Consider the following 16,578-nt stretch of genomic DNA (forward strand, 5'->3'; position numbering starts at 1 on the left):
GGTCTAAGCTCATCCAAAATTATCCTAGAGGAAAAAAAAGCAGAATTTCCGTTATGATATTGTTCTAGTTACTTCTTTTCAAGAAAATTTATTCATTTATAAAGATTAGATATAATTTAGGCAGAGAGTCGATATTAGAATATAATTTTAATGAACTAACTGGTCAAACGAAAATTAAGTTATTTTGCTTTATGATGCGATATTGAATATACGGCACTAACATTAAGCGTTTGTTACTTTCTTTTCTTAATAAAAGAATAAAGCAATGAAATGTCTCTGAATTATTGATTAGTAATTTAAACATTTTCTGTTTCTTACATTTGTGATGTATTACAATTATTTTTATTCTTTCTAAGTGTTTATTTTGTCTTTATTTTAACATTAAAACGCGTCTCTTTTTATAAACGTTTTTGTCTCTATTCATATAATATTCATTAATAACTTTAAATATAACGTTATTAAATGAATATTCTCTCATTACAAGAAAATAAAATAGTTTCAATGAAAAGTGTTTCTAGATTTGTTTTTTTTCATGAGACCATTTTCGAGAGTTTCTAAAATCGAAAAATTTATTAAAATATGTAAAATTAATCTATAAATAAAATAATTAGAAATGATAAATAAAAAATAATAGATATAATAAAATAAAATAATAAAAGTGTAATAAATAAATAAATTAAAAATCAATTAAATTGAAAAATCGAATTAGTTTGAGCTAAAATTTCTAAAATTGAAACACATAAAAATATTAATTTTTATTTTATACATAGAATATATTAAATTAAAAGTCTTGAAACAATCGTATCATAAGACACATTTTATTCAAAAATGACATTTTTATTGCATCAAACTGTTCCCTAGTTTTGTTTTCAGATGGATACTTCACGAATTTCCCAAATTTCAACATAACAGCACAATACACAGAAAGTTCGAATAACCTACATCGTAATGGTGTGGTTTTTCATCGAAAACACTCTCTTTGAGTCATTTAAAAATTGTTATTTCCCCCCAACTTCTTTAATTAATGAAATTCAAATGACTGCATTAAGTATCATTTTCTCTTAATCACTTCATAACCACTTCATGTGCGAAATCAAGAGTTTTCTGCCGTTTCCTTAAGTAGTTGTGTGCATTAATGGTCTCCGTGCAGCATAAATTCAAAAGCATGCTATCTATCAACTAATTTGTTGATTGTCTTTGCTTGATTCTTTGCTTTTAAAGTGAGTGATAATTGATTATATCAACTAATGTATTGAATTTTGGAATATTGTAACTCGGTTTTTTCGAAAGGGAGAAATAAATAAATAACATCGTGTAAAATTACTCATGTAGAAGCATTGCTGTTCGCACAAAGCTCGTATTTTCACTTAGATAGTATACGCAAGTAGTATACAGTAAGAGTAATAATAGTATCTAGGTAGTTTTCAGATTACTAAGGGTAGTTTGGGAAAAAGATATTTTTTGGTACGTCAACAAATCGCCAATGTTTATCTGTTAATCACAGATAAACATTGATATCTGTGATTAGCAGATAAACATTAAGTTATGTGTTAACTAACTAATTAATCGGTTAACTACATAATCTGTTCAATAACTGATTTCTACACTTTAGTTGTAACATATTTATTATTTAATTTAATATTTTATTTTAAAAAAAAGAACTCTTTATTTAAATGCTTCCGTGAATGCAGACAAGAAAATAAAAATAAATAAAGGATTTTTGATACGCTCCTATCTTTTGGCGTGAGAGAATAAAAAGGGATTCACTTTCATATTTAAAAGAAAATCATGGCAACCCTTCAAAAGCTCATTTTTAATTCCTCAAAGCTTTTCAGACAGGGCTCTATAGTGGTTTCTCCCTCAAATCGCACGCGATCCTTTTTATTATATCATTTTTATGCTTTTCAACACAACTTCATGATTTCCTAGTTTCTATCATATGTATGTTTTTATCGCGCTATGTCTGCCAACGTGGAAGCTGTCAAAAGATCGCCCGCATGTTTTGTCATTATCTATCAAAAACATTGGAGATTTCTGAACTGATTTCAGCCTGATGTGTCCTGCATTAACAAAGGCTGGCGTGTTTTTGTAGAGAAGAGACGAGATAGGAATTAGTGCCATATGTATAAGTGCAGATGCTTGGCGATTTCACTCTGGATATCTTTCGTTTTAAAGATCAATGGTCTAAAAATAAGTGACAGCTGCTGTATTATAAGCTGTTAATATCTCAAAGAGCTATGATGTATTGGTTTTATAGCTTTTATATTTATTTAAGAGAGCGACGATCTTAGAAAGAATTTTTCTGCAACCGTCTCGCTGTTGCAGCATGGTGATTATTTATTAGAAAGTGCAATGATTTAGGAATATCTAGGATTGATTTAGGACTTATGATGGACATAATGATTTAGATTTTTTCCACATAGGAATCATATTGAAAATTGTCTGGAATTGAATAAATACAATGGATTAACAGCGCATCGTCTATGATCTGTTAATTACTATGCTTCGATTGTGCAACTTTAGAATTGAGGTTGTTGATGCAGAAATCACAGATCTGGGAGTTTGAAGGGATATAATGAGCTAACAGCACATCTCTTGTAATTGAATCTATGAAGTTTTTGATAATTAACAAATCACTTGGCGTTATTTATTGGAAAATTTAAGAGAAATTTGAGAACGTACTTTTGCGTGGATCTATAGTGGCTGCTTTAATGGACACGTAATAGTTTGTAATAATGTCATGATGACATAATTAAAGGAGAATCTACGCAGCAAATCAAATTTGCCATCAGTCATTAAAGAGACGGACATATAGATTATGAATGAAGAATTAAATTCAGATATATTTCTAAATAATATAATTGGGACGAAATGCGACAATAGTAATCAAGTCAAAATTGAAAAAAGAAAATTATCTACAAAAAACTACGAGTAATACGATGGTTTAAGTATCTATTTTTTTAAAGCATTTTTTAGACTTCTTATGTCAATCAGTCGCTAGTGGATAATGCTGCTTTTCCTGATATTACCTCTAGTTAATTACATTTGGAATTTTAAAAAGCCGTTGCTCGTGGCAGGTGACGATAATATCGCGAAATCGATAAATCGCGATGTGGTTCTCAGTCACTGCTTATCCCACTAACACCCTGCACCCGACATTGCAAATCTTGCACGTTTCATCCGATTTGTGTGTACCGCCTTTTCTGGATGGTCGCAGGTGTCGGCTCCTCGGATGCAGTTGCGGTGGAAGGCACTTTATCGTCAACCCTTACAACAAAGAGCCAATTAAGACTAAGGATGAGAAAAGAAAATCATGTAGGAAAAGGCAACACAAGCCATCGGTAACAAAAGATATTTCTTGATGATTTATTTTTAGTATTATTCTCATTATATTTATGGAATTTAATTTATTTTTTAAGTAACAGTAAATATGCGTTTCTCTTCATATACTTAACATGTGATTTAAATAGTTTGTATATTTCGTGTTTACCTGGAAAGCAACAATTTCAGAGTATTTTTTAATTGTACTAAGGGGCCAGGCTCCCTGTTCGCCGACGTTCAGTAACCACGATGATTGATTCGCAATAATTGCTGTCTCTTGGCATATGACAGTTGAAATTATTTAACTAAAAATATGGGTACTGAAAAGAATATTTGTGCGTCTATACCCCTGTGATTTTATTAATTAAAAAATATTTTTGAATGTGATCAGAATATGACTCATTTTAGTTCATATAAATACTGACTTTCTCAGAGTAGACGTACCTTTCTCTCCATAGATTTCGATTTTTGTTTCAAAATTCGTTTTCATTTAAAAACTTTTTTTTCCAACTTTTATTTATCTTTTTAGTATTTAATATAAGTATGATTGAAATGTTTAATTAAAAAGAAGCAATCTATTTTTTAATGCTGTATTCGAAAGTTTAAGCAAAATCGGTTGAATAGTTCTTGAGAAATAGAAAATCGGTTGAATAGTTCTCGAGAAATAGAAAATCGGTTGAATAGTTCTCGAGAAATAGAAAAATATTGAAAATGTAACTTTTGCAGTGTTTTTAATACCTCAGGAATGATTTCGAATTCTTCAGTTTTTAAAAACATGAATCTTTTTGGTGCGGGATATTTGCAGCAATATTTCTTTTAATGCATATGCATCGATTTTTTATAAAAACTTTTATTTTTCATTCCTAATTTCTAAATGAATGAATAACATTCACGTGTTTTATTTAATCTTTTTTTTTCCATCTAAATCTGGCTGAAATAAAAATAGGTTGAAATTGCTGATTTCAAAACATGATTTGTATACTTAAGGGTACTTACATCAATTTTATTGCAAATATATTACTACTTTTTTAATTTTTCAGTTCTCATACTTAATTTCTAAATGAAAGTATAATATTAACATATTTTGTTCAATTACTTTTTTTTCCAAATCTGGCTGAAATGAAAATAGTTTAAATGCTCGGATTTCGAAACGTGAACCGTATTGCTGCCGAACATTTTCCATCATCAATATTTCCTTTGATATAACTGTTACAGTGAATGCCCGAAATTAAGAGAATGTCGACTTTCACCAGTGAATGTCCGAAATATTTGTTGTATCCTATTTGATATCAATTTATTCGTTGATATTATTATATTTATTCGATACTTTGATATCGGCTGGGAATATATCAAGAGAAGTTTACGGAATACAGGTTAAATGCATATTGGGTAGTGGCACTTGACCTTAAAAAGCATTGATGTTGGACATACCGGGCTACCTAACTAGACCTAGTATATATTTCGGACACTTACCAAAGCGACCGTGTGATTGTTATCATTCCCCGGTGGAAGTCAACAACCACCCATTTCTGTTACTCACAGTAACATAACTATTTCAACATTTTTTAAAGCTTTCACCACAGTAAAAAGCTTTCAGATTTGTTACCCATCCTTAAGCGTTTGCATTCATCTTTAGAGTTGTTTTCAAATAAAGATATGCAAGGCTTTTCGCAAACAAAGGGAAGGTGTTCAAATGTAAAACGTTTTATTTTTTTTCTTCTCTTTCTAAAACCTTTACTTTATTATTTGAATTGATGTATTCCTTTTATTGAAGTTTTCCGCTTTACTGTTTACATTTCAACTTACACTCAGAAGAATTTTTAGAATCAGGATTCCTGACAGATAAATATATTTTTTAAAAGAAAATTTAAGTGAAATTCTGTTTGCAGAGTGTTCTAAAAAAAGGTTTTCGTATTTCGGATAGTTATATTTGCGAGAAAATGCTACTTTTTCTCCGTCCAGAACAGAGTAAATGTCAACTTGATTCAAGCTCATTTGATTTGAAGTATAAAAAACCTTTCAAAGATTTGACTCAACTGCGTGTTTTTGTTGAAATATTGCAGGCAGTTTTCAAAAAATGGTATTACATTTAATAAATATGGGCAAGGACATTTTTCAAGAAGTGGAAACAATACCTTTAACAGCAACAAGTTTTGAATTCTATTCATATTTATGTCATATGCACTATATATTCCTTACTTATGCAATGCACTTTTCTATTTAAATAAAAATAACACTATGATATATTTTTTTCGTTAAGTTATAAAACATAAGCTTATGTTCAATTATATATGTATCAGGAAAACAATAGGCATTGGGTATATGTTTCACGATGTGGACTGTTCGCTATTTATAAGAAAACAGTATTCCGCTGCAAAAATGTATAAAAAAATGGGTAAAATATAAGTAAGGCTTTGAAATATTTGAGAAGTGATTTAAATGATAGAAAAAATAAATTATGAACTTTTTTTGTACATTTTCAGTTAAAATAATCGTGTATATTTTTCTTACGCTGTATTTAGACATACATTGATACAATAAATTGTATTTTTTTATAAAAATATTTCCAACAGCTAAATATATCTAGTTAATTGCATCTATTTGTCAATAATAAAATTTTATGCAAAAAAAAACTTTTAGTAAATATTTGTTATTTTTAATAATTTATTTAATAATGGTTGAAAATATTTTTAATTGTTAGGTATACATTTTTTACATCTTCTTAAAAAATGTAATTTAATACGGCAAAATACAAAATTAAAGCCGAATCAGTCAAATAGTTCCTGAGAAATAAAGTTTTAAAAATAAGATTTTTCTAAAATTGGATTTCTCAGGAACTGTTCGACAGATTTTACTTAAAAGTTATATTTTACTATGCAAAATTATATTTAGGATGTAAAAATTGTATGCCATACAATTCAATTTTTTTCGACTTTTATTAAATAAATTAATAAAAATAGTAAATATTTCCTATAAGTTATTTTTGCATGCAATTGTCTTTGGATAAACGAATTTCATAATCATGTGCAAACATTTCGAAATTAGTTTAAATAGTTCTTGAGATATGGCGAAATATGCTAAAAATAAAAATAACATTAAGGGGTTCAAACTTTGGACCGCTCTCCTGACTAAACAATGGGGACGATAACCCTCTATATTTTGGGAGTGAAACATCCGAATCTTTCGGAAAAAAGGTATATATATTCATGTAAAGTACTTTTTTGTGTTTGATTTCATACCTAAAAATATCGCCTGCAATAATTGATTAGCATATTTGAGGTCACCCCCTCGAACCATTAAGATTGAACGAGAAGTCCCGATCATTAGATAAAGAGTAATTCAGGGACTTTAATTTTTTGCTCACTCTACTCAAATTTTACTATTTCAACTTAATTGCTGCCAGAGTTAAAATGCATAAATCTGCATCCAATTGTTCAAAACCTAACATCTCTTTCTGTAGCAACCTTTGCATAGTATCTTTTTTAATGTTTATTTCATTTATTTCATTAAAACTATTTTATTATTTACGAAAGGAACTAAAATTTTTGCCAGTTTGTTCTTTCATGTGAAACAATTTTCATTGTTGGCACTCTGTCTGAATATAGTTACGAATTATGAATATTTATGTAACTAGGAGGCTCCGGGTTTGCCAACCCAAGAAATTGATTCTCATTATTTATTTATTCTTTAAATCCCCTTTAATCCCCTTTTTTTCCGCAAAAACACAAAATATATTAGTTTTAAATTATGCAATGCTATTAGTTTTATGTAAGAACATTATGTTAACATGTTAAACGTAACGAAAACGACAGTTACCTGGTTTCGAAAAATAATCGTCAGAATTTGAAGAAAAAAATTTAACCTTAAGAACACACACGCAACCTTAACAAAAAAAGTGAGTTAATGAATTTAAGAAATATTATTTATTATTTGAATGATATTGACATATTTAAATTCTCTTCACTTTGTAATTTTTTAAAAACAAATATAAAAATGATTAGAATAAAGCGAAGGAATTAGCGTTCGAATCAACTTATCATTTAAGTCATTTTGTTTTATTCGAATTCACGAGTTGTAATGAAATAACACATACTACTAATAAGAATCAATATATTAGAATGACTATCAGTTTATACAAACGAGCTTCAAAATAGACGGAAACAATGTCAAAAGAAAAATTATTTAAATCAAAAGTTTCATCGTATCATTAATAAATTTTGGTTACTCCAACTTGCATTTTTAACATTGTAACACGCAAATATAAAGTTCATTTTTGCTTTTGTTAGCTGTTTAAAAGTTCTTTTTATCTACAATTTGTGATCCTTTATTCTAGAGCCCTGGTATCCACCGTGATCCTATTGGACGACTTGGATGTGCTTTCAGCAGTCAATTGCATTTAACATCAGCAGGCTCTACATTAGCTTCTCTAAATCACAGGTAATTCATAAAAGAAAATAAAGGTTGAACAATAATATTCGATATGATTGCAAGGATAAATTAAAAAACATTTTAGATGTTTCGTAGTAATATCTATCTATCTGCATATGTATATTATATATANATATATATATATATATAATGAGAAAAGGAGATAAAAATTATTTTATTTAAGAGAAATCTAAAAGTCGGAAAACAAAATTTATGAAAAGATATAATCTCGTCATCAACTCACACGATTATATCCGCAAAAAGGAGTGCTTTCTAATATTGTAATGATACTGTCAAAGCAAAATATATCAATGCATTACGCATGATATAAAGCGTTAGCCTAAATGACAGTCATGCTAAATAACCCATTCCCACCAATTATTAATGCGGGTTAGCCGATTCTTGTGGTTCTTTCATGAAGCTGCGAAGAAGTGAGTTCGTGCAGGTGGAAAACTATATGGAACTGCGAAGCAGTGATTTAGTGTCAGTGGGTCTGACTGGTCGTCCCAGGCAAGTTCAAAAAAGAATCCTACCTCTCGATTTGCATTTAAATAGTAAGGCAAAGGATTAAAAGCAATATTGCCGAAGGCAGCTTGAACCAATGCAACGGAGCGAAGTGATGAGTTCGTGGGGGGAGGGTAATGTCGAGCCTTGAAGCGGTGAGTTAATGTGGGCGCACCAGCTATTTACCAAGTAATGATGTTTTAACCAAGATAGAAATCTTAAATTAAGTCATGTGTTTTTTATGAGACAAATAGAACTTTTAAAAAGTTCGTGACCATCACGGTGATTAACTTTTTAGATAGTTTTGCTAAATAACAAAGTCTCACGAATTACCACCATTTCTTTGGTGGCAGCGTAGTTGATTTTGGCGCTTGAGCCACTAAACCGCGAAGAGGTGAATTCGTGTAGGGGGACGACAGCGATGAACTTCGAAGCTGTGAGTTTGTTTGAGACAACCGACTGGTTATCGCTGGCAAGTTCAATAAAGATTTCTAGCACTTAAACATTCAGAAGGAAGTGTGGAGCCACGAAAAAGTGAGTTCGTGTAGCTGAAGGACAATGTGAAACCGTGAAGCGGCGAGTTCGTGGAACTGAAGAACAATGTGAAACCATTAAGCGGTGAGTTTGTTTGCTGAAGAACAATGTGAAACCGAGAAGTGGCGAGTTGGTGCAGATGAAGAATAATGTGAAGTGGTGAGTTCGTGGAACTGAAGAACAATGTGAAACCGTTAAGCGGTGAGTTTGTTTGCTGAAGAACAACGCGAAACCGTGAACCGGTGAGTCTGTGTAGGAGGAGCAGCTGGCTTTAAAATATAACGATACTCCATGCATATGTTGCATGAAAAAAATTTTTGCAACATTAACTTTCAAATTTTACACAACTTACTTAAAATTTGCATAATTCATTGTTGTAGAATAAATTGTAATCCAAAAAAAAATGACAAGTTGTACAGAGTACAAAATTGAAAATGGCACACCTTGATAACTTTTGATGTTCTGTTTGAATTTTAAAGTACTAGGACACAATTTAAATTATTCAAAAGGCTAACCTTAACTAGAATACTTAATTTGCTTTGACTAAATTTTAAGTTACGAAATCAGTCACAAAAGCCAGGAATAGGATTACGTCTGGAAGAAGCGTATTTCTTTAGAGACACAGTTAGAAACTGGAAAAAAAAACCCTGAAAGAATTGCACGAAATGGAAGAAATGGAACGAAATGGGAGAAACTTAAAAAGATCAAAAGCTCCTGTCTGCCAATGAATGTATTATTAAAATGAAAAAACTTAAAAAAAATTTAATTAAATATATTGCCAGAAAATTAAAAGTTTTTCAAGCCTATTCCTTTTTTTTTTTTTTTTTTTTTTTNTTTTAGAAAAAAAGTATTTTAAATTTTATTTAATCAGATCAACATTTTAAATTTTATTGTTTAAGAGTTGGTTTGATTATTAATAGTTTTTGGTTATAAAAGTTAGTATGATGTTGATAATTGTGAATTCAATTTGTGTTTTTTTGTTGCGTAAATGCTTAGTATGTAATTTTTTTTATTAACTTGTATTAATAAAATTTGAGAGTGATATTCTAACAGTTCTTTTTATATTTATAAAATAAATTTTTTCACACTTCTTATCATTAAATATTGTGAGAGGCTAGAGGTGTTGGAGGAATTTATTCAATCTTCTCAATTTCGTTGCAGGATTCACTTACGAGCGGCCGAGAACTTTGGTTACAATAGACTAGGATCAGATAAATCAACTAGTTTGCCCAGTATCTTGAGTTTGCAACAGCAAAGACATTCTCAGCAAAGGGCGAGGGAGATACAGAGGGAAGTGGACGACCCTTTACCCCTCCTAGATCATCACAGACTTCCACCGCCTATAGACTCCGGTGACAGCAGTGACACAGAAGACGGGAATTCGAGGTTGGACGACGATCCTACCATCTATCCGAAAAGGTGGATCTCACCCCCAGCGTCGTTTGGCGAAAACAGTCATCCTGCGGCAAGATATGATCCTTACGGTCGAAGACTGCCTCTTTTACCAAACGGTGAGTTGTTTTTTTCTTACTGGTAATAATTATTGAACTGGTAATCATTAATCATGGGTAATAATTTAATATCTTCACACGGCAAGCAGATAATTCCTTCATTTATTTCGAATCCTGGTATTACATACAATGTTACAATGGACACAGCGAATTAATTGTAACTGATACAAAATATCTATTACACCTTCTAATCTAGGGATTATTCTGGACTTTTTAGGAAAGGTCTGTTTTTGTAGAATTGTGACGAAGTTACTCATAGTTTTCTGAATATGTGAAAATTGTGTCCTGTTTTGGGAATAAAAATATGAGTTTAAGACTCTAACAACTCCATTTTTCAAAGAAAAAAAAAGTGTGAAGGATTTGTTTTAAAGATAAAAAAAAATATAAAGGGCCCGTTTCCACGATGAGATATTTTGCAAGGAATACACTTCAAAGATTAATTATTTAATTATTTTTTTACGAAAGATCCGTTTTTACAATAAAATATTTTGTGGAGGATGCTTTTTAAAGAAAAACTATTTTGTGGAAGACCCGTTTTATTAAAAAATATTTTGTGAAGGATCTATTTTAAGGTTGATTTGTGAAGGATCTGTTTTAAAGATTAAAAAAAGTATAAAGAGTCGGTTCTAGGATGAGACATTTTGTGAAAAATACGTTTCAAAGATGAATTATTTTACGAAACATTCATTTTTACGATAAAATATTTCGCGAAGGATGCTTTTCAAAGATTAATTGTTTTGTAAAAGTTCTGTTTTTATTAAAAAATATTTTGCGAAGGATCTGTTTTTATGGTCGAATGTTTCATGAAGTCTGTTTCTATGATAAAATGTTTTGTGAAAGATCCGTTTTTATGATAAAACGTTTTATGAAGAGTCCTTTAACGTCCCCGAATTTCCCCTAAAATGACCTCTGTCTCAACCTCATTTTTTTTTAAAATTTACTGCGTTACATTTTTATGTAATTTTAATGCGTAAAGAAATATAAATCTCTGAAATCATTGCTTAGAGAATGAATAAAGTAAATACAGGCTAAATCTTGCTTATATAAACTGAAAAAGTGAAACACTATAAATCTGCGAAAAAATATTTTCAACTTAAAGCTTGGAAAAAAACAAAGAAAAGAAAGAAAGGAAGAAGAAAAAATGAAATGCAATGGCATTTCCAAAAGCATAAGGATGTAAACTAAATAATTCCCCCTCGAAATGTTAAAAAAAAAGAATAAAATTTAATATTTCTAGAAAACTATTCACTATAAAGGTGAAAAGCTTCTGGCAAAAAAGATACAATAAGTGTTTTTTTTTAAAGCATCGAAACTTTCAAAAACATTAAAAGGCAGTACTGTATAAAAAATCAATACTAAAAGGGGATTTTCGAACAAAATTACATTTGAAGCTGCTCTCCATCTTTCAAATTCTAATTCGAAAAGACTAAAAGAACTTTTTCCAAATTATTCTTTTTAGCTAATGTTTCTTGTTGCAGCAGAATTGAAAACAAAAGTTAAGGTTTCTGTATTTAAGAGTGTATCACTTTAAGGTACTAAACGAAAATAAATGACAGCATTAGGGCCACATTTAAGTGTAAAGAATTTAATGTCGTGAAGTAGTTTTAACGCACTTTCATTTTTACAAAAGTTAACGAATGGTTTTATTTTTAACGAGTTTTAGCCACACAAGTTTTTATGTATCGGACTTGGTTAGTTTTTTTTTTCCTATGACGTAGCCGAATCAAACGTTCCCATGCGTCTGTTAGTTTGTTCCATCAGCATAGTTAAAATATTAGTGTATTTATTATTTATTGGCTAACAACAAAACAACTTTCACATTTGGAACAATCGGAAATTTTTTTTTAATGACATTTATATTTAAATAAGATCGATGAGTTTGATTTCAAGATAGGTGTGTTTTTAGAAATGGAAGAAGACATTATTTTGTTAAAAATTTTATTTTTGTAAGTTTGTAAACCTTGCCTAAAGCTATTGTTTTTTACGAAAGTGTTTTTTTTTTAATATTTCGATTAATATGACGGCCATTCATCTCTTTATGATGTTTTTTCCGAGGTTATTTTTATATATTTTTTACGCACTTAATGCGTTTATTCTCCATATTGCTTTCAAAATTGTTTACTTACAGTTTTAAAAACAGATTATTTTATGCAGGGCTGCCAACTTTTTGCGCTTTTGGGATAATTTCTTCGAGTGGTATCTAAGTTTATGCTTTAATGTATGATTCCTTGTTTTGTAAATTTGATTTAAAGTTATTTTCCACACCACTGCACACAAATAATTTGAAAGTTTCATATTGAAACGCCACTTTATTTGAACTCTCTCGGGGTAATGCTATTAAAATGTTGGCGAAATTGCTACCTACAACTCTAGAAGGTACTCTGCAAAAAGCGCAGTATTTGGTAGTCTTGCCTTATAATAAGCATCACGCTATGGCAATCATTATTATGAGTGATATTTCGATATAGCGAGTGCAAAAATGAAAAAAAAGAAGAAGAAAAAGAAACAAATATGCGGAACAAAGTATGAGAGAATCGGCAAATCAGCCAATGGTAAATTGTACGAATCTATGGAGGGTTAATCAGTTAAAGGGTTACTCAGTGAATTGACGTGATTGGGAAGCAGACGAATCAATTTGATTCACCCATCCAATAAAAAAATGCTTGAAAATAAACCTTAAATCTATTTTACGACAACCACAATTTCCATTTTAACTGTTCAGACAGACTTTTAGTCTCTTAAGAGAGAAGCTCTTTGAAAAATATTTGGTTCAATTTAATAAAAAAATGATAGATGGAGATTTTTGTTCACTATATAAATATTTAGAAAATACATATAACTTAATATTAGCAGATGTTCCGGGAATATTTTTAGGTGTGACAAACCGGTTAAAAAAGTTCATGTATACAAGGGGAAAGTCCTCACACAATTATGTATTTGCACTTCAAGAAGAAGAAGATCACAATACCCATACATGTCACGTATGACGTCAGCTCCAGCTGATCGTTTATAAGCAAAATGGTGAATTAAAGTTGAGCTAAGTTTCCATACATAAGTCAGAATGTTAATTAAAGTGAAGTTGATTGAATACAGCGTCGTATCGCCAATCGAATTTGTTGAAATATAATTCTTCCATGTCTACGTCTTTTACTGAACTTAGATTTATTATTTTACCTGTAAACTTCAATGCGCAATTAGTTTGTTTGTGTTCTACATGACTTCGAGCTTATCTTTGCGTTAAGTAAGAAATATATAAAGAAAGAATTGAAATTTTTATGAAGGAATCTTTGTGAGAGAATTGATACTTGACAGGCTTGGCTTACTCGAACTAGAATGGAAAGAACAGTTGCAAACGTAAACAAATACCTCGTTTCAACGACCTATCAGGATCTATATACCTACAGTACGTCATTATGTAGAGTCAGACCAATCACAACTTATCAAATCCATTGGAAGAGACGATTATCGAGATTTCCTGTAGTAGTGCTTCAGAAGTATGGTTCTTCACGAAACTTTGTAACTATTCGGGAAATTCCCCCACCCTCTTATACATTTCAGAGTGTTCATGGATCGTATTGGTGTATTGCTTCCATATTATTTAAAATAATTTCACGTGTATGATAGAAACAATCTAAGACATTTATCGTGTAATTTTACATTTAATTTTATAAAATTTCGCTTAAACTCAAGTTTAAAGTATCCATTTTATTGGCAAAGTATTTGAACTATTGTTCAATACTGTTTATGCTTTTGTTATCACTTAGCCGGTGGTTGCCCATAATACTACCATGTGCATTTTAAAAATGTGGTGTTAAAATTGTAAGAATTAAACAATTATTATTTTTTCGCTTTTCTATATTGGCAATAGAAATAAATTAAAAAAAGCCTTCCATTTAAAACTTTTTCTTGTAATCTGGTTCACTTAAATTGTAGAAAATTACGTTTCCCTGAAAACTTTTTTTATCGTATTATACAAGGGTTATAATTACAGTTTTTACTCATAAGCATCTACAATTTTTGAGTCTTTGTTATCATTTTGAGGGTGATATAGAAATGTGTTGTATAAACAGATTTCTTATAATATGCCGCACTCGATATATCGAGATTTTACTGTATAAGGAATATTTTACGAAGTTGCGAATATTTTGAGTAAGATTTACGTTTTGCAAGGCTAGTTAAAGCTTTGAAATGCGTATGTGAATGTTACGCACATTATGGTGCTTTGCAGCTATTTATATAGAGTGACGCGCCCAGGAAAGACCACCTCTATTTACGACCACTTTTGGGAGGAACGGAATTTTTTCCGTAAACTTTGTGTTGTAGAAAATCCTTAGGAGACACCATTAGAACTTCTCCCAGCGTCCGGAAAAACATCTGTATGTCATGCGGAAAAGGTCAAGTAAGGGAATACGAAAAAGTATCAAAACAAAAAAATTCAACGAAACAAATAAGTTGAATAAATTAAATGCAAACTTAAACAAAAAAAAAGTTTTTATTAATTTAAAATAGTTTTATCATTCATAATTTGTAAATTTGCTTTTACACATTATTATAACAGTTGGGATCATTTTTATAGACGCTAAATTTCATTCATACATCCGTCTATTCGTGACGCCAACTGAAGTGGCATTTCCGCACCAAGAAAACGACACTGACAAAAATAAAATCGCTTGGGAAAAATCATGCACCATCGAGAACAATTTTGAAGTCAATGGAGGTAACCTCTGAGAATGACCATTTTACTGTGGAACGGAGAGTGGTCGCTCCCGACAAGTTTCGACGTATTAAGAAAATAGTTTGCAATCATCACGATTGGGTAGTAAAAAAGCTTTGGGAAATATTAAACGACTGTATTATTTTCTAAAAAGTCTCATAAAAATAGTAGGAAGAGCTTTAAATATCGTATTTAATCCCACAGACCAACATTTAATAGGCCTTTAATGAATGTTTATTTCTTCCCATTCACAGAAGTTCTAAAATACTATGGATCCAGGTTGAATTCCTTTGAAAGGAATGAACTGCAGAGCGGTGAATTCCCGGAAATTTGGTATCTGGGTCTGGATGCAACCAAAATGGAAGGCGAAGATGGCGGACCCCACAACAATGGTTATGACGATGATAATGGATCCTACGTAAAGGTGAATAGAAAAATTGCTTATTTTTACCAATGAATTGAGTAAGGCCGGGATAGTCAGCTGGTAGGGTACTGGGCCTATGTCCAAGAGGTCCGCGGGTTTGATCCCCCCCCCAAGACTCCCCGTGTCGCAAATGGTGACTGATGCCCATTAAATCTGTCGAGTCGCAAAGTCCTCCATGTTCCCATAACAAATCAATGCCTCTAGGGGTACTGATCCAGGGGTTTCCTTGTCTTCTGGATTGGTTCAAAATTACAAGGAAACGAAGTTGAACATTTGTAGTCGTAAACTCAAAATTGGGTCAGCTGTTCAACGACGGTTATGAAATAAAATGAATTGAGCAAGGAGAATTCGGGTAGGAAAATATTCATCGATTTTAATCATATCTATTTTTAGACTAATGACCATTTTTTATGGACCACTACTTACTTAATTTACGAAAAATCAATCACTGAATAAATTTTTTGAGTGCCAACAGAACTTCACTTTAATGTGGTTGTAATTAATGTTATTCTGCTGAGATTAACATAGAGTCTATTCTAGTTAACAGATATCAACGGAACCTAGTTTATGGGGAAAAAGCGATGTAAAAAACTAGTTCAAATTCCGGTCACGATGTGCGAGAAAAGGAAACTGAAATACGAGTCAAAAAATTTACTCTAGAATACTATGCATCGATTGATGCTATTTTGTCCCTCTTGTGCCTTGCATATGAAAGAAGGGGAATTAAATTAATGTATTTAAACGGCTATCCATTCAAGATAGTGTCAACCGAACTGTTTTTACTCATTTTAATTTTAGCTCGAGTAATTTTCAAAGTTGGGAAGGGCACTGCTCTCAATTAAAATCAAAAAAAATTTTGCTTATCTATGCTACTTAGAAAAAAGTTCTATTATTCTTAATATATATCCCATTTCTTTTACCCTCTGCAGGTACTCCATGATCATTTATCGTATAGGTATGAAATTCTGGAAGTAATAGGTAAAGGATCTTTTGGTCAAGTCATTCGTGCTCTAGATCATAAAACAGATCAACAAGTAGCTTTAAAGATAATTAGGAATAAGAAAAGGTATTCACTCATTTTGCTTTTGATATAAGTAATCACATACTCAATTTACTTTCATCAGTAGTTTTTGTTTAAATCT

At 30.9% G+C, this 16,578-nt stretch overlaps 1 protein-coding gene across 1 annotated transcript in view; it reads left to right on the forward strand.

Annotated features, from left to right (window-relative positions):
• The first annotated feature begins 1,870 nt into the window (after window positions 1-1,870).
• Window positions 1,871-16,578, forward strand: part of LOC107453651 (dual specificity tyrosine-phosphorylation-regulated kinase 4) — a 52,747-nt gene continuing 38,039 nt past the window's right edge. Inside the window, exons 1-5 of the mRNA XM_071181097.1 lie at window positions 1,871-3,341; window positions 7,655-7,758; window positions 9,949-10,298; window positions 15,267-15,436; window positions 16,366-16,502. Coding sequence (XP_071037198.1) covers window positions 3,111-3,341; window positions 7,655-7,758; window positions 9,949-10,298; window positions 15,267-15,436; window positions 16,366-16,502 — 992 coding nt within the window. The 5' untranslated portion in view covers window positions 1,871-3,110. The remainder of the gene's footprint in view (window positions 3,342-7,654; window positions 7,759-9,948; window positions 10,299-15,266; window positions 15,437-16,365; window positions 16,503-16,578) is intronic.

Source organism: Parasteatoda tepidariorum, chromosome 5 (genome assembly GCF_043381705.1).
Source record: "Parasteatoda tepidariorum isolate YZ-2023 chromosome 5, CAS_Ptep_4.0, whole genome shotgun sequence".
Lineage (NCBI taxonomy): Eukaryota > Metazoa > Arthropoda > Arachnida > Araneae > Theridiidae > Parasteatoda > Parasteatoda tepidariorum.